Genomic DNA, 19407 nt, shown 5'->3' with positions numbered 1-19407 from the left:
TTCAAAACATAGAAAGAGTTCCTACAATTTAAGAAAAAGACAAATCAATTTTTAAATGGTCTAAAGACTTAAAGAGATACATCATAAAAGAAATATACAAACAGCCAATAAACAAATGAAAAGAGCCTCAACATCATTAGTCATCACAGAAATGCAAATCAAAACCACAAGAGATACCACATAATGATATCACATAATGATTATTATGAAAAAGAAAAATAACACATGCTAGGGAGGATGTGGAGAAAAGGGAATCCTTATGCAGTGTTGGTAGGAATGTAAATTGGTGCACACTATGGAAAACAGTATAGGGGCGCCTGGGTGGCTCAGTGGGTTGGGCTGCTGCCCATGATCTCAGGGTCCTAGGATCGAGCCCCGCATCGGGTTCTCTGCTCCGCAGGGAGCCTGCTTCTCTCTCTCTCTCTCTCTCTCTCTGCCTGCCTCTCTGCCTACTTGTGATCTCTGTCTGTCAAATAAATAAATAAAATCTTTAAAAAAAAAAAAAAAAAGGAAAACAGTATAGAATTTTCTCAAAAAATTAAAAATACAGAACACTACTACCATAGTCCAGCAATTCTACTTCTAGGTATTTAACCAAAGAAAACAAAAACACTAATTTGAAAAGCCCATAGGTGCTCCTATGTTCATCACACTATTACTTACAATAGCCAAAATATGGAAGCAAGCTGAATGTCCATCAATAGATGAATGGATAAAGAAGATGAATATATATAACAGAATGTTACTTGATCATGAAAAAAAGAACAAAATCTTACCATCTACAACCATATGGATGGACCTAGAGGCTATCATGCTATAATAAGTAAAATAAGTGAATAGTCAGACACAGAAAGACAAAAACCATATGACTTTACTTATATGTGGAATCGAAAAAACAAAACATGAACAAATAAAAGCAAAACAGAAATGGACTTACAGATATAGACAACACTCTGATGGTTGAAAGTGGGGAAGGAATTGGGGGGGGGATGAACAAAATAGGTGAAGGGGATTAAGAGGTACAATCTTCCAGTTAAATAAATAACACATAGGAATATAAAGTACAGCATAAGGAATATAGTTAATAATACTGTGACAACTTTGTATGGTGACATATGGTAACTAGACTTACTGTAGTGGCCATTTCATATATGTATATAAACACTGAATCACTATGTTGTACACCTGAAACTAATACACTATTCAATTTTAAAAATATATTAAAAAAAAAAAACTGCAACAAACACTACACCTCTACCAGAATGGCAAAAATGAAAAAGACTAACAATTCCAAATGTTGGCAAAGACGTAGAGCAATCAGAATTTCACACTCTGCTGGAGGGTGTACAAACTGGTGTAAGTACTTTAGAAAACTGCATGGTATTATTAAAAAGTTAAATACACATCTAACTTATGATCTAGAATTTCTGTTCTTGGATATTTATCTAAGAGAAATGAAAACATTTGTCCATCAAAAGCCCTTCACAAGTGTTTTAGCAGCTTTATTCATAACAACCCCAAACTAGAAATATAGTATGTGTCCATCAAGAAAGAATAAATTTGGTAAGTCCATACAATTGAATACTACTCAGCAATGAAAAGGAACAAACACTACAAGAAAGAATCTCAGAAACACAATGGTAGGAAGAAAAAAATATGGACACAGGGCGCCTGGGTGGCTCAGTGGGTTAAGCCGCTGCCTTCGGCTCGGGTCATGATCTCAGAGTCCTGGGATCGAGTCCCGCATCGGGCTCTCTGCTCAGCAGGGAGCCTGCTTCCTCCTCTCTCTCTCTGCCTGCCTCTCTGCCTACTTGTGATCTCTCTCTGTCAAATAAATAAATAAAATCTTTAAAAAAAAAATATGGACACAAAAGTGTCTATGTATGATTCCATTTATACAAAGTTCTAGAACGCCAAAACTAACCTATGATGATAAAAATAAGAGTGGTTACTTCAGGATTGATGGACAGGAACACAAAGGAATTTCCTGAGGTTACAGTAATGTTGTTGTTGTTTTTTTTTTTTAATCTTAATAGAAATGTAGGCTACATTAATATATGCATTTGTCAAAAATGACTGAAGTGTCCACATAAAGATCTATATTTCAGTTATGGAAGTATACATCAATCTTTTTAAGAAAAGAAAGAGAACTGGGGCACCTGGATGGCTCAGTTGTTAAGTAGCTGCCTTTGGCTCAGGTCATGATCCCAGGGTCTTGCAATCAAGCCCTGCTTCAGGCTCTCCTCCACTCAACAGGAAGCCTGCTTCTCCCTGTCCTACTCCCCCTGCTTGTGTTCCCTCTCTCACTGTCTCTCTCTGTCAACTAAATAAATAAAATAAAATAAAATAAAATAAAATAAAATAAAAAAGAAAGAAAAGATTTGATATTGAATTGCTTAAACACTGAACCTTTGGGAGCATTGAGAAGTCCAGTTTCTTTTTTTTTTTTTTTTTTTTAAGATTATCTATTCAAGAGAGAGTGGGTAAGAGAGAGAACAAGAGTGGAGTGGAGGGGGCAGGGAGAGAGAAGCAGACTTGCACTGAGCAGGGAGCGGGATGTGGGGCTTGATCCCAGGACCTGAGCCGAAGACAGACAGGAGCCTCCCAGGCTCCCCTGAGAAGTCCAACTCTGTCGTGCGTCCACATGTGCTCATAGCAGACAACACAGTTCAGCAAAAAGAAGTCCAGAAATGTTACAAAGCCATGGTTTTGCTGACTCTAGACCAGTTCAGCCTGCTTCCTCATGTATAACATGCTGAAGCTCAGCATCTGCTCCACCTTGGTACCTCCCATTACCATCAAGATGAGAGCATTTTGGTGGTAGTACTGTGGAGAGTTAAAATACTGCAGGATGATGGATAAATGGGTAAAGACTTCCTCTTCTGTGATTCTCCAAGGCCACCCATACCTTTAGACTTCTCTGGGAGAAGGGACTGTACCCTTAGAAATGACCTTTCCAACACCTGTCTGCTCTGTGAGAAAGCACCTGTACCGATTCACTGCTACTATACAACTCTCCAACATACCTCCAAAAATTTTTCTCTCAAGCTTGCCCACTTAGAAGACTGAGCCAACTGTCACTACTTTAAATTACTACCAGTAACAAGAAGCAGGGACCGAGGGTGGGAATCAAAGAAGGTTTAAAAAAAACAAAGCAGAACAACATTCAGATCACCCAACTGGGGAATTCATGAGCTGGCAAAAAAGCTTTAATACCAGAAACTTCCAAAGCATGCTGCATCCTTGCTTCCTAGCCACCTCCTGTCTCCAAACAGGGAGCTTCACAAGGCCAACAACCATGACAGCCTTTCACAAACAGAAGCAATTCAAGAGCAGTCGCTCCTGCCTCCAGGGACACAGGACAAGGCTGCTCTGTCAGGTTTCACTGTCATCCTCAGGCTCCCATGGGCAGGGCTGTACCAACTAGGTTCCCACTGGCCACACTGGAACAGGGCATGGGAGTAGGATGAGGGTCCCCCAACTCCTCAAAGTCCAAGGAGCTCTGGAATAAGCAGACTCATCCTAGTTACCAATTTTTTAGGACTGACCAAGTGATACTAAGAGCCAGTCATTCAGTCCTTCGTTCTTGGTCTTTCTTGATACCCCAGTGGTATCAGCAAAAAACACCCGGTCTTGCTTACCTCTCATTGGATCGTATCATGTAGTCAGTAAATTCATGGTCTCCCTTGATCACCTCCAAGGGGACCACAAGGTTGACGTCAGAATCAGTGTTCTGCAACTGGTTGAGTTTAATATTGACTGAGAAGAGGTAATCCCGCACGTCATCTATGCCCACCTTCAGGCCCTTGCACACCACATATCTGGGGGAAGAGACCCTGTCAGTCCACTGAGCAAGGGCTTCTCCCCCCACATTCCACCTCCCCAAACTCCCTGCTGAGTCATAAAGCTAAAGAGACTTAAGTCCATGCACAAAGAACAGCACAGACTCTGCTGCAAAAGTTCAGTTCAATTCTTTCCTTTTTATGTTGGGCTGTATCTCTACCTCTGCAGCAGCGGTTCCTGCCCTATGCCAGGCCAGCTGCATCACCATCACCAGGGAGTCTGTTAAATTACAGACTTACTTAAAAGACTCTCCAGGAATGGAGCCCAGAAACCTGTGCTTTTAACAAGCCACCCAGCAGTTCAGACTGGCCACAACTTCTCTCACATCATGCAGGAGCACTGTGTACTGTATCCCCACTGAGATAACAGCAGTGCCTCTGGTTGGCAGCCTGCTTTACCTTGCCCAGCCCATGTCCCTCCAGGTGCCCTTTCTTCTGGTCACCTTCTCCTTCCTGGACCAAGCCCAGGATCACCCACCTAAGTGTGCGGAATCAGGCTTGTGGAGAAGGAGGCAGAGGCTGAAGTGGCACACCACAGAACCATGAGGGTCAGAATCTGGACTCCTACTGGTTCTAACTACATCCTTAAAAAATCAGGGTTTTAATGAAGCTTGAGTAGTTATGCCAGAGATGCAGCAGGATGTGCTGTGCTAAACCGCAGTCAACTAGTCTGATTAGAACAGAGAGGAAAGCCTCACCTCTCTGAGTTGGCAGGACGGCTGGTAATCGGCTTAAAGAGACACACTCGTTCGAAGCAGCAGTAGAGCAAGTAGATGAGCCCCACACTGAAGGGTGTGAATAGGTCAAAGGTTTTACAGATGAAGTGGCCTCCTAGAGTCGAGCAAAAACACCAACAGCAGTCAGTGGGTTCTAGGTAACCTCAGGGAATAAATATGACAAAGCCAAGGACCCACTGCCTGGGCCCATTAAAGGAGGCAATTTAAGGGGAAGACTCAGCTTTCGAGGGGCTTCTGGGGCTTCTATAGCATATACTGCCCTAAATTCCTCACTTAGCCTCATTTAGTCACCTAAGCTGGGTTTTTTTGTTTGTTTTACTCCCAAGCCCTGTACATGCTCTTGTCCCACGGGGCCTCTAATGGATCTTAGGCCGGGGAGACAGCTGAGAAGTGTCACCTGTTCGGACAACAGACAGCGCCATGAGGAACTGACAGAGCAGCAGCTGCTTGCTGAGGATCTCTTGCAGGTTCTCCTGCCCCTCCACGGAGAAACCCTGAAATGAGAGGAGGGTAAGAAGCGGAGTAGGAAAGAGATACAATGAGGACTTCATTCATCCCTACCCCATCCTCTCTGAGACGTCTTCAAGTGTTTTCATTGACTTCCACCATCTGACTGATACAGACACAGCTCAGCGTTTAATTTATTTTGGCACAGTTGTATGGCACCTCATGGGTGAAGTCAGCACTAGGACCCAGGCCTGACTACTAGAACAGGGCCTTCCTTCTGCTTCATCGCTCCCAGGGGATAGAACCAAGTCTACTTTTTCAAGGAGACGGTCCAAAAAAGTGTAAAACCCGTGTGGGAATCCAGGGGAAGAGTAAGGGAGGACGGAGGCAAAATACTGGCTGGTCATAGGCCAACTACAAGCTAGGAAATAGAATACCCTATTCATCCCAAGAGCCACGGAGTGGTGTGATGGCTCTGCCTGGGCTTACTCAGCCACTGTGCTGATCACCGACCAGGCCCCAGTACGGTGACAGAAGAAAAGTTAGCTCAACTCTTGTCACAGTAATCTCTCTTTCTCTGCTGACCAAAACCCCCTTCCTGTCTCAAGACCATGGAGCCTCTCCCTCCAGCTGGCAGGGCCTCTGGCCAGGGTGTTTGTTCAAACAATGTGCCTTCCTGTTCCTCGAGTGGTCTCCCTGCCTGTGAGATGCCAACAGGAGCAGAGAGTCAAGCTCACACAGAAGTAAAGGAGGCCAGTGGCTGGAGGAGCTGGGGAGAGGAGAGCTGCTGTTTACTGGCCACAGAGTTTCAATTTCACAAAAAGAAAAAAAGCAGGGTAATCTGTTTCAAAAAATAGGGGACATACTTAACACTACTAAACTGCATACTTAAAAATGGCTGAGATGGAACACTGTGTATGTTTTTTATCACAATTTTTTTTAAAAAGTAAAGGAGGCTGACCTCTGTTAAGCTAGCTCCAGCCAGACCAGGTCTCCCTCACTCAGTCCTACAACGGTAATAGCTAACTGACCCAGAGTCCAAAATTGTTTAGCCATGTCCTCCAGATTTATAAATTTTTCTCAAAATGCATGTCTATTTGTAGGGTCAAAAAAAAAAAAGCCCATGTCACCAGTCTATATTGCCTAAGCAGAAAGACAACCCTCGAGTTTGCACGCTGGCTGCCAGCCACATGGCACTAATGGCCTCAAAAGCACCATTAGACCCCCACATCTGCTCAGCGACAGCAGCCCCCCTTCCCTTTATCCCCCAAGCCTGTCTCTCTGCTGTTCCCTGCTATGCACAATGCTTTGGTAAGACAGGGCATCTTCAGATCCTGTGCTGGCATCCTGCCCGTTCCTTCACCTTTCGACATTGTTACTGCTTGAGAGGCCACCCAAGGACCTCTGAGGTTCTCAATTCTAGCCATGTGACACTGGAGCAGTTGCCACATTCTCTGTCCTTCCTCTTAGAGAAAGTAGTGGCCCTCTGGAAAAGATTTCCAGCAGCATCATAATGGGATGCCCTCTGTACCTCAAGCAGCTGCCCAAAGAACAAGGCTCCCTGAATATTCACTTGAGCCCAACCACTGACCTCCAACCAGAGCCTCCTGTGGGTTCCCCCAAGCTGCTGCCTTTGGTTTTCTGGTCATCTGTCAGCCATCCAGAGGCTTAGGGGTGTAAGGACAGCCTCTACCAGGAAACACACCCAGGTGACAAATGATGGAAATGTTCTTCCCAATCATTTTTGCCTAGTCCATTGTGGTCACAGTTTTCACCTACCATCTCTTACAGCCAACCAAGGCCCTCTGAGGAAGTGAGCTAAGAATCCACTTGCTCCACGCAAAGATGTCCACAACATTACAATGTTACATTACAATGTTAACAAAAAAAAACACTGAAAATGTGTGCAAAAAGAATAAAAACATACATCACACATCCCTACTATCTGAAGAGTGAACCACCACCCTCTGGGGCAGCAAAGGACCAAATAAAACAAAACAAGCCTCTAACATGATAAATCCCTAAAGCATCACTCTATGGAAAAAAGACCACCTACCCCATCGGCCATCAGAAAGTGGACACCTTTGCGATCTGTGTTATCCAGGACAAAATTCCGAAAAGCAGTGATATTCTCCGGGCGGGTGATATCTCCATCTCCATCGATCCCACCTTCACCTGGCAGGGCACAAGATTCACATTCAGCTCATCCACCCCCTGCATCCTAGGAGCTGGGACATAAGCGCTCTGGGGCTGGGAAAACAGGTTCTCCTTGAGGACCAGGAGAAAAGGCCCTGTGGGGAGCAACTCACTGCAGGATCTGTCCTGCCAAGCTGCCTTGTAGTGACGGACCAAGAGGCAAAAACAGGGCTCTGCTATAACAGAACAGAATTCAAAAAAAGAGTTGTCCAGTGAAGAGTCACCAACTGAAACAGAGGAACTTCCTCTCCAAGACTGAAGTTGTGTTTAAAGCACCAACATGGGGGCACCTGGGTGGCTCAGTGGGTTAAAGCCTCTGCCTTCAGCTCAGGTCATGATCCCAGGGTCCTGGGATTGAGCCTGGCATCCGACTTTCTGCTCAGAAGGGAGCCTGCTTCCTCCTCTCTCTCTGCCTGCCTCTCTGTCTACTTGTGATCTCTGTCTGTCAAATAAATAAAATCTTTTAATTAATAAATAAATAAATAAAATAATAAAGCACCGACATTTAGAAACAAGTATCAATTTTTAAATAAGAACCGTTACGAAAGAACTTGGGATTTGCTGCCAAATCACAGCAATCAAGAAAGAGTGGAGGGGACTGCGTGGGGCTGCTGAGCTGTCTGTTACCCAGTGCGTTCCACCCCCGGTGCACAGTGCCGGAGACAGGCATGGGGTTTGTATTTGTTAATAACTCTGCCAATTCTCAGCCGGAGATCAGGCAGTTTCATTATCTCCTGTCACCACAAGAGAAGAAAAGAGGATTTAATATGGTTTTGATGAGAGTTTGCCTTGTGGAGTGTTTAACCTGCATCCTACAGGCCTGGGGTAAAAAGAGACCATCTAGAGGGAACCAAGATCTTCAAGACATGGACTAGAAACCCCAGGCTGAGGGACCCAGTAAAGGAAACATGCCCAGTGGATAATAACTGCTTCTGACCTAGAGTCCCCACAGAGGACAGTCTCCCATTGCTCCCAGGACTTCCTCCTCCGTGTCCTTACCATAGTAGGGTTCGAAGAGCTCACTGGAGGCTGAGTAGAAGTCCTCCAATTTGAAGTCATTAGGGCCCTTCAGAGTCATTCCAAAGCCCTTTGCATGCCACTTCTTCCTCCATAGCACATACTCTGAGAAACCGCCTGGGCCTGCACAGACGTCAGCAAAGTATAGAAGCTCAGCTTCCCGGTCCTTTACCAGTGGTTTCTGCAAAGGCAAGTGGAGGACAAGGGAGGAAGGGAAAAAGTCTGGCTCAATGGGGAACAGGAAGGAGAATGCAGGGGGAGTAAAATGAGCCTTTCAACAAGCACAGTGTAGAGCTCCCGCCAGGGCCGCAACACCCAGGAGATGTACCCTCTGGAGTTGCCCATCCCTACTTCAAAATACCCCTGGTGCCCTCAACCATAGGGCCCAGCTCAGACTCCTAATAATAGCATCTGAATAGGAATCTGAGCATGCATTTTTATTTCTCAGAGTCTTTTCCTTATCATATCCTGCCTTACAAGAGTCCCACTGAGTAGACTAGATGCTGTATCCCCCACTTACAGAGAAAAAAAAGACACCAAGACACAAAGCAACCTGTTCATAGCCTGCATGCAAGAAAGCTTATTCAGAATCCAGTCAGCCTGACTACTAGACTCAGGTCTTCCCATCCAAAGCCTGAGAGGCTCTAACATCTCCCCCTCCCAATCACAGGGCCTACCTTTCCAAACCACAGCCTTTGCTTCCCTTCTCTTCCTTCTCGACTCTCCCTACTTTTCTCCAATTAACTTTTTATTTTGGAATAATTTTAGAGTTACAGAAAAGCTGCAAAGACAGAGTTCTCATATACTCTTCATCCAGATTCCAATTCTGTTGACATCTTACCTGGCCATTTGTCAAAACTAAGAAACCAACACTGGTACACTATTAACTAAATTCGACTTGATTCAGGCTTTATTAGTCTTTGTTTTGTCCCAGAATCCAATCCAAGATACCACAGTGCACTGAGTCTCCTCCTTTTTGCAGTCCCTTCTCCTGCCTTTGCACCTCTGCAGGCCATGTGCATGGGGCAGCGGTGCAGAGCTGGAGGCCGACAAGGCAGAGGGTGAAGGAGACACTGGTGTGCAGCCCCCAGAGGGCCCGCCCACCTCAGAAATAACTACATTACAATCATCATTTAAAATTTTTACTGGATTACAGGTTTGGTCACTCCAGTACCTTTTAACTCTTAATCTGAAATTTAAGTTGAACCCAGCACTGGCCCATACTGTTTCCCTTCTATACACCTGGTCGTAGAGGGTGAATTCTACTTGTCCCGACCTGGCTCCAAGGCACAGAGGATATGCCATCTGCACTGGTGACAAGAAGAGGCTGAGCTCTAGAGCAAATGACTAAAAAGGACCCTGAGGAACATCCAGCAAGAAGGAGCTTAGGCAGCTCAGCCCTCCCTCTCCATAGGTTTGTCATGGCTGAGTACTTGTCCAGAGTTCTGTAACTGCTAGATAAAGATCAGAAAGCTTTAGGGGAAGGTTTTAAGAAAGAAATGGAAGGGGCGCCTGGGTGGCTCAGTGGGTTGAGCCTCTGCCTTCGTCTCGGGTCATGGTCTCGGGGTCCTGGGATCGAGCCCCGCATCTGGCTCTCTGCTCGTCAGGGAGCCTGCATCTCCCTCTCTCTCTGCTTGCCTCTCTGCCTACTTGTGATCTCTGTCTGTCAAACAAATAAACAGAATCCTTAAAAAAAAAAAAAAAAAAAAAAAGAAAGAAAGAAATGGAAAATACTAATGTTCACAATCTCATCACTTTCTGGGTGAAAAGGGCCCTGCCTCTGATGATAGCTATCCAGCTTCATCAAAACAGTGAAGAAATCTCTGGAGAAACTGACTTTAGCTAAAAATAAACTTCATCATCCTATGACAAGCCCACCCAGGCATGCGGAGATATATCAGTTCTTGCTCTTCTTTCCCACCAATCTAGCCCAGTATTCTTTGTTCCCGAGCCACCAATTATTCATATTTTTGTATTATATTCATTTGCACACAAAAAAAGATCTAACGGCATTTACTGAGAACATTACATAGCATTTTCTAGGCAGCACAGTGCCAAGGAGGCAAGAGTCACAAGTTTAAGGCCTGCACACACTGGGAAGAGGAAAAACAACGTTCCTCATCACTGGCCATACCTAGCCCAGGCTGTAGGCTTTCCCAGCGAGCTGCTGGTTCAGGAAGGCTGGGCGAAGGAAGGAAAATGAATCAATGAAAGAATATTACCTCCAAAAAGAGGGCATAAGTATGATTTCATTCTTTGATTTCAAGACATGTGGCCCTCACAGGTCATGGCCAGAAGGTCTTTTCATAGAAAGGACAGCTAAAGTTCTCACCTCTGCCACTTACGGCCTGTGCAGTTAAAGGCAGCATACAATTTACGCCTTTAAGCTTGAGCTCCCTCAACTATAAACTGGGACTAATGTAGGTTCTCAAGGCTATTGAGGGATTAAAGTACCATATGTCAAAGATGGTTATAAAAATTAAATACTAAACAAACATAAGATGATACAATATTCAACTATATCAAATTCCTTGGAGTCAAAATTCTTGTCCCTTTCCATCACCTCATGCAGTACTCATGCTCAGTGGGTACTTTGTAAGTGCTGTCTAATGCTGCAATTCTAAGATCCACATTCAGTTTTTGTCTCCTGTAAGGCTTCACGGACAACATCTACTTACCTCAGCAACATTCCCAAGCACACAAAGCCCACACATAATGTTATGGTTTATTATAGGCTATCATACCCCCAAAGAATCTAAACTACCTTCTTTCCCTTGTCTCTTCCAATTCTTGTTTATAACTCGTTTCCCTACATAGTCTCTTCTCTCCTTTTACCACAACCCACAGAACCAGAATGCCAGTGAAAAACTTCATAGTCCCCCACCTCCCACCTCCCCACACTGCCCAGGCTTCAAGTTCTCCATGTTCTTCTAAAACTTGCCTGATCCAAGAACTACTGAGACCCTAGCAAACACTTCAGCTACTCCCGTCTCTGCAGGTGACCGTGCTAGAGCACAATGCTCACCTGAAAAACACACTCTGGTCCTCAGGGGAAAACAGAGATGAAAAGAGAGAAGAAAAGAGTAGGGGCTGGAGAGAAATCACTTCCTATAGTAGAGTGCAGAGAAACATCTCTGAAAGGGCAATTCTCCATGGCCAGTAACAATCAGTTCAGGTCCAGAAGGTGCCTGAAGCATTACAAACACAGCTGCCTTTTCCTATGTAACTAACATCTCCACCCTTGACCTGAATGGTACAACCCTGGTGCCTCCTTTGCTTTCCTGACAGCAAAAGACAATAACCAGATCCCAGCTGCTGGAGGCGTTTACAATCAAAAGCCCAAAATGATGTGGCTTCCCAGCAGCCTGACAGAGCTCCTTTGCCAGGCAGGGGTTTAAAGGAAATCATTTGGAGCTCAGAAAATTAAACCAACATTATATCAACCTAATTTTCTCAAGATGCTAACTCCAAGAGGCCTTTTGTGCTGCCTGCTGGTCCTGAAAAACAGGGAGGGAGACCTGGGGGAGAGAAATAACTATGGGCTGGAGGGGTCCACATGCCAGTTTTGCCAGCATGGAGGGAAGCAGTAAGGGAGATGAAACTGAAACATTAAAGAACTTGGAAAATAAGTTCCTTTAGCGGGTGGATAATCACGGGCCTAGTGTAAGTAGAGTGAAGCAGAAACAGGTTTGGGAACAGCTGGCTCCTAGCCCGTCACTGTCAAAGAGAACTAACTTTTAGGACTGAGTGAAAGTGCTTTGAAACCCTGAAGGGAATGCTAGAATGAAATTTCCTTTTTCTCTATCATTATGGTGTGTCTGTGTTCAGAGAAATGAGAAAATCATCAGTAGAAAATCATTTTGCTCTACCACTTCTTGAGAAGGGCCAAAATCTAATAATTATGATCCGATACAAAGCTGGTTCAGAACGGCAGAAAGGGAAAGTGGTCACATCTGAAATCACAGATCTTAGAACTGGAACAGATCCTAAAGGCCTCTGGTGCTACCTCAACACTCTGACATGATAGTAGGGCTAATTTCAGGGATGAGGCAGCTGAAGCCCAAAAAAGGGAGAACTTAAGTGACACCACCTACAATGTAAGTGCTATACTTCCTGCCCCACAACCCATCACTGAACAACACAGCCTAGATTTTCAGACAGGATACTGATTTTAAACGGACCGGTGAAAGGACCCAGATGCTTACATTTCATTCAATACTCATGTCACATTTCCCCAAGCACTCCCTTCTCATTCTAGCCACAGCACACAAATCAGATGATGTCACAGATTTGAATTTGGAAAACAAGCTCACTGTAAAGACTACATACTCATCCTGGCAACAACTGGCCTCCACAGAAAGGCTTTACAAACATCCCCACCCCACACCCTTGCCAGTTCTCAAATCCACCAGAACTTCCAGAACCTAAATGCCACAGGGGAAGGGATCTCATCTATCTCATTCAAAATTATATTCCTGGTGCCCGGCACATGGTAGGAGCTGGATACATGTTTGATGGAGGCAGAAGGAGGGCCCACGCTCTATCTCTTACCCTCCTCCTCCCTGCTCCCTAGGCCTACAGATGTCACAACTCCTGATTTTGCCCAGTAATGTCCCTTTGCCGCTGCTGTAAGCCCTACCCTCCTCCGCCTGGGGTGAGCAGCAGGATCTGCAGAGTTGGGGGCTACAATTCTGAGCCTGAAGCCCTAGAGACAACTGCTTACTGGAGCTTCCCTGGGACCATAGGATGCACCATGGGACCTAATTTGAGAAAATCAAAGCAAAATCTCTCTCACATAGCAGGAATAGTCTCCTGACATTGCACAAATGGCAATTTCTAGGCCACTGAAGCATAAGCCCATTTAGCACTATGAATTCAGACAAAGAATTTTGTTCTCACCCCACAAGAGTCCCGTGGATTTGTAAACATGCGATCAAACACAAAATCCATGTTAGCCATCTTCATGGCTGCCCTGTAATAAAGACAGAAAAGCAAAACTCAATACACCAGATGTATGGAAAGCTATGAAAAGGTGGAACAGTGGATGTCAGGGGAAGGGAGAGGTGGGCAATGTCAGCAAACCTGTTTAGGAAGAAGACTCCTCGGATCATCTCGTAGGGATTGGCCCGGGTCCGAGCTCGCCGCATCTCCTCCCCATCTAGGACATCGAACACACTCTGCCCAGGGAGAGTCAGAACCTTAAGGTGAGCGTCACCCTCCAGGAAGGGACAGGGGACTTAAGAGCTTAAGGAGCCCATCTCAGCCCTTGGAAGAGCTACAATACTGCCGCATCCCAGCTCTGAAATGACCAGTTGTGTGATCCCAGACAAACTGCTCAATCTCTCAGACCCTCAACTACCTCACCTGTGAAGTGGTAAAAAACAAATGATAAATAAAATGTATTTATCATTTATTTATATATCCCTGCAAAATGGTTAATAAATGGCACCTGTGGGTAGGCACAAGGCCACCTGTTGGCATCACAAATCCTCAGAACAAATCTGTTTCTCCAGTCCAGCAGCAACTTTCCAAGGGACCAGAGTACTGATAGTAAGGCTCACTCAGAGGGCAAAGCAAACCAAAACCAGTGTTTTGTGATGGCACCTACCCACACAGTAGGGATTCCTTCTCCCTTCTTCTATTTTCTCCCTGAGAAAAAAAAGCCTCACTTCACCAGAGTTCCAGTCACCTTAAGGATATTCCCAACCCTCTGCCTACAAAAAAATTTTCGTGAAGCTGGTCTGAGGCTTCTTCTCTAACCCATTTCTTCCTCAGAGCTTCCCTGGCTCATCCTGCCCTGGGCCATGTACTTCCTGACACAAACTCACACCGAAAGCTATCAAGGAAAGACTAACATTTGCCCAGCATGTTAGGAGCTTCATGCTGACTATCCAATTTAACTCTCAAAACAATCCCGGGAAGTATTTTCTCCCCATTTTAGAGATGAGGAAACGTCAGAGCAGCTAAAGCAACTGACCCAAGGTTACACAGCAAGAAAGCTGCAAAGGGCCTAAATTCACAAGGATGTGAATTCAGGTCTACTGACACTAAAGAATCATTCCAAACTTTTCACTACACCACACCCCCTCAGGACTGTGATGGACTGACCCAATGAAGTTAAGTGGAACCTTTCCTAGCTACTGACCACAGGAAGAGCACAATACTACAAGGCCCCAGGAAAAGGATACACTGGAGAAATGGAGAAAGGATACACACATCTCATCTCCAAGAAAAATCTTAGCTAAACTTCAGTCCCCCACCCCCAACCAATTCAAAAGAACTGTAAGAGCCCAGCACATGCCCTCACACAAGATACTCCAGCCCCACAGGCCTTACCTTACACTGCAACACACTGTGAAGCAGCTCTTCCCCACAAAACTCTGTCTCGTCTTCAATAATCATCTTTCTCTACAGAAAGAAGAAAATAATTGATAATGACTACGTATGTCTGCAGTTGGGGGGATGAATGGAGAAATGAGGGTTCTAAGTGAGTAGAGCAAGAAGGGGCTTGAGTCTCTGCCAAGAACATCAATCCTTGAGGGGCAGGAAAGAGAAAATCCTAAACCCCTCTGGCTGTACTCCAGATGGCTGGGAGATGAAGCAGCCCCCTGGGCACTCTGACTAGAGCACCATATGGATACAAGACTCATGAATGCTGAGGCTGAGAAAGCACACAGGAAGGATACATTCAAGCTGTCTGCCCCCAGAGCATGGAGGCAGAAGAATGGGGACTGCCCTTAAATGACATAAACCTGTCCTTCAACCAGGAAGCCTCTTGATCTGTAAGGGGTACAACTGCACTGACCTGGTAGCATCAGAGATAACGAGGGCTCAAGAGACCCTCACAGGGGTGTCAAATCAAACCTCATGGCTCAGTGAGGCTATCTCTAAACCAACGATGCTCAAACTTGGGTGTTCTCAGGTTTTACACATTTCAAAACCACTAAGGACCCCAAAGAGCTTTTGTTTATGTGGGGGATAATATACACAGCAACATTTATTATTAGAAACTAAGACAATTTATTCAGTGTAAAAGAACACACTATGTTAACATAAATATTTTTATGAAAAATAACTGTATTTCCAAAAAAACTTTTAATGAGAAGAGCAGCACTGTTTTTCATTTTTACAAATCTCTTACTATTTGGCTTAATGTAAGATGGCCAGACTCTCCTCTCTGCATTTGCGTTCAACTGGTTGTGATACAGCCTCTAGAAGACTCCACTGGAACTTGTGAGAGAATGAGTGAAAAGAAGCACGTAAATTTCCAGTATCATTATGAAAATAACTTTGACCCTGTAGAGCCCCTGAAAGGGTCTTGGGAGATCCCCAGGGGGCCCTACACTTGGAGAATTGCTCTCTAGACCATACTGATTTGGTAGCTATGTACTTTATTCGTAGTTTTCCAGAAGGAGATTAAACAAATTCCCTCTGTAACAACTCCCTCATTATTTTTCTGTGGACAGGGACAGTGTCTTTTCATCTACCTGGAACAGTGCCCAGCAGTGATCAGAATATACACAAATGTATAATAAGCTACTCTAAAAAGCATCCATGAGAAAGACAGAAGTTATGCATTTTGTGCTGCCTTGCAAGTTAAATGACTAGGAGAAAAAAATGCTGTCACATCTCCCAGGGGCATACCTGTAAACCCTTTGACACACCACCTTGACAAAACTTTATTCTTGCCAGTAATGTCAGATTCACATTTTTCTTACACTATGAGTATACATACATACACACTGGACTCAAGGAGAAAAGTCAGGAGGTAAGCGCCAAGAATTCAGGGTACATTTTCTTGAAGTCCTACCTTTCCCACAACCATCCAATCACTCATTTCCTGAGTGTCAGGAATTTCAGTGGTACATTCTGGAAACCATGACACCTGCTCACAGGCACTGGGCTACAAACAGAAAAGAGGAAAGTAAGTCGAGGAAGATGGCCCATCAGAGTTATGCTCCAACTTGCAAGGGCCTCCCCAAAAATAATCAAAAGGGATTCAGACAGATGGAAGGGTCTGGGAAGCTGAGGCCAAATGTGCTGGTCAGACTTGAGAACTGAGCCAGGAGACTGAGGGTTAACTTTGGAAGGCTAGCTACAATTCCAGTTTGAATCTTAAGAAACTTCCCAAACCTTCAAAGTTTTTTTCATTTGTTCCAGTATTATTTCATAAACATGTACTATGGGCTAAGTACTCAGAATGCAGTTAAAATGATATGATCCTTGATTGAAAGGACCTACAATCAGACTACTAGGGATACAGAGAAGTACACACAGGATATAAGCCTATGAAAAGGTAATTATACCAGGAAGACCCAATGGCAATGAGTCTCATCTCCAATGCCCTTTAAAGTGTTATTCCCAAATAGGATTCCTTGCCTATTCAATCCCAAAGCAGAAACTGGCATCTCAATGGTGCTTTCTCTTAATTTTTGAATTCACATTATACATAAAAAAAAAAAAGACTGCAGGTATTTCTTAAGATTTTATTTTTAAGTAATCTCTACACCCAATATGGGACTCGAACATACAACCCCAAGATCAAGAATTGCACGCACCACCAACTTAGCAAGCCAAATACCCCTCCGCAGTCCTTTAAAAAATACTGATAACAAGGCCTCACCCTCAGAGTATATGATTCTGTCAGTCTAAGGCAGAAACGTGGTATAATCACATTTTTTTTTAGAAGACCCCAGATAATTCTAATGTGCAGCCAGGACTATGTACACTGAGCTAGAGACACAGATTATAAAACCTAAACAGGTGGCTAACCTGCATGGCAGCTCTACCCACTGCCTCCCAAGCAAGTATGGAGAAGAGATTCACTGTTGCAAACTGAAGCAATGTGATTAAAGGTAATATTACATGCTCTGAAAGGCATAAAATGGTAACACAATGCAAGGTCTTGAGGGCAAGCCAACCATCAACAACACAGAAAAAGTTTAAAAGAAAATTTACAGAAACCCTTTTGTCAATGAATCTGGCAGTGAATCACGGCTCCCCCTCCCCCAGTCAAATCTATCACCTTTAACCATTTATAAATGGTTATAAGTTATATACTCTATGGGAAAAAGAGCTCATGGAAACTTGGGATGTCCCTTTGGAGAGAGTAAACAGACTCAATTTCTCCACAGAAGCATGAACATTAGGAGGAAAAATGGACTGCAAAGTGCTGTCTGTGAAGGGTCAAACCTTACCCTCTATAAATCTGCGCTGTAGAAGCCACCAGGCACTTCCTCTGCAGTGACTGGACAGTCACCTGAGGCAACACAGATTCCTCTCCCTCAAAGAAGTGGATACCAACTAATAGTTAAGACAAACTCTTAACCAAGAAATAGAGCATGTTTTGTTGGAGAAAAATTAATACCCGGTAAATGATAATTAGGACAGCCTTGCCTCAAAAAGGAATTTCAATAGCCTGTCTCCATGAAAAATAGAGATTTTTACGGGCAAATTTGAGTCTTTGAGTTTAGCTAAGTTCTAATTCTGCCCCACAATGAGGATGGGGACTCTTTACTGGTTTTCATACAAATGAGGACCCAAAAAGCACCAAGAATTTCTGAGGTAAAAACCTACATCTAAGACCCAATTACAAATATTTACCCTATTCTTCACTGTCTCATCTGCTATTCTGCTGGTCTCATCTCCTTAAAACTACAAGGCAACACAGCAGGACCACCCCCAGAAGCCATTAGCTCCTGGCTTGTCAGCATCTTACTCTGAAACCTTATTAGGCTTTTATCATGTGAAATTCACGGGAATTCTTTCCTGAACTGGAACATCAGACAGACAAATAAAATATCAATTCTCCAGAGTTCACAGCCACATGTGAAGCTCAACTACACCAGCTACATAGAAGACTAGACATTTGTGTTCTATTTTCTCTAGCTTCAACTCTATAATGGCAATATTTCATAATTATTTTAGTTGTTTCACTATACCTACTTGGAATTCTCTGTGAAATAAGACAGGACATATACCAATGATTAAAAGTAAAATCTCAACATCATCTGTGCCATGAAAAAGGACAGGAGTCTCTTTTGGTAGTTAGGTCCAAACAAACTGGTACCCAAGCAGATAAGCAGACTAAAGACACACCAGGAAAGCTACACAATATAAATAAACACCTACACAGAGCTCAGGTGTCATAAAGCCGTAGAGGTATATAGGACCTTCGAGGGTACCTAATCCAGTCACACCTCCAAAGAAGGACCAGGTCCTCACTCAACCGCTTTGAATCCTTTTAGCAGAGGGAACCCATTGCCTTACGAGGTACCTTAGCCACTAGTGGGAAGGCATATCTGTTTAAGTTCTTTGTGGAACCAAACTCTGCCTTCCAGCATCTTCTACTCACAGTCATTAACAGAAAATAAATCCACAGCCTAGCATATCTAGCTCAGTATATCTCTTCTGTTTCCATTCTGGACACCCCCAGCACCTTCCATGTAAAATCTCAGTTCCAATTCCCACTGCCTCTGGAGACTTCTAGTTTGTTAACATGGCTACTTAGAGCCATGCACATGAAAACACAAGCTGGTCTTCCAGTCTCCTCCTCCCCTCACCAGTTACCTCTGGCTCATCTCGCCAGTCCACATTCAGCTCTTGATCAAAGCCCTGCAGTGTCAGACCCAAGCCTCTTCGGCCTTTCTGATTAGAGGCCTCAACGATGTCCTTCCGACCCTGGCTGTATTTACCCAATCCTTCACCTTCCCTGAAGCCCATCTTGGCCTGAAAAAGAGACAAAATAGAGCATTAATATAAATAAAGAGATAATAACAGAGCACTTGCATAAACCAACAGACATTTACTCAGCCCCTACCATGTGTCAGACATGCTAAACTCTGAGAAACACAGATAAGTAAGGCTGAAAGTTTTCCTTCTAGCCTAATGAAGAAAATAAGCATAAGTAAGTAACTACAGTTTATCTGTGCATGCAGTGGCTATTTACTCTGGAGGTGAAAGTCTAGGGCAACCAGAACTTGGATAAATGAGAAGGCACCTCATAGCTGTAATTAAAAGCACCAAAAGCACTTAATGAATTTCACTGGACATCTGCACAACTACCCTTCCAGCTAATTTCTCTGATTAAGTGAAAAGTAGATCTAGAGTTGAGTTGGTAAGGAGAACATAATTTACAATGGAACTGCTTCAAGCAGCAACTCGACCTT

At 44.1% G+C, this 19407-nt stretch overlaps 1 protein-coding gene across 8 annotated transcripts in view; it reads right to left on the bottom strand.

Annotated features, from left to right (window-relative positions):
- CMTR1 (cap methyltransferase 1) overlaps positions 1 to 19407 on the bottom strand; it is a gene marked incomplete at its 5' end in the record, with an annotated part of 49814 nt that overhangs the window by 18154 nt on the left and 12253 nt on the right. For 7 of the 8 annotated variants that reach the window (XR_014312223.1, XR_014312224.1, XR_014312225.1 and 4 more), the window contains 10 exons: positions 3642 to 3821; positions 4541 to 4673; positions 4977 to 5073; positions 7083 to 7201; positions 8222 to 8420; positions 13139 to 13211; positions 13322 to 13416; positions 14576 to 14647; positions 16050 to 16142; positions 18809 to 18967. Coding sequence is in view for 4 of the 8 variants with exons in the window: in XM_082732271.1 (XP_082588397.1) it covers positions 3642 to 3821; positions 4541 to 4673; positions 4977 to 5073; positions 7083 to 7201; positions 8222 to 8420; positions 13139 to 13211; positions 13322 to 13416; positions 14576 to 14647; positions 16050 to 16142; positions 18809 to 18967 (1220 nt within the window). The remainder of the gene's footprint in view (positions 1 to 3641; positions 3822 to 4540; positions 4674 to 4976; positions 5074 to 7082; positions 7202 to 8221; positions 8421 to 13138; positions 13212 to 13321; positions 13417 to 14575; positions 14648 to 16049; positions 16143 to 18808; positions 18968 to 19407) is intronic. The other variant, XM_082732273.1, reaches the window with a different exon arrangement.

This window comes from Mustela nivalis (assembly GCF_964662115.1).
Source record: "Mustela nivalis genome assembly, chromosome: 5".
NCBI lineage: Eukaryota > Metazoa > Chordata > Mammalia > Carnivora > Mustelidae > Mustela > Mustela nivalis.
The sequence above is the reverse complement of the archived record's forward strand: the minus strand, read 5'-3'. Positions and strand labels throughout refer to the sequence as shown.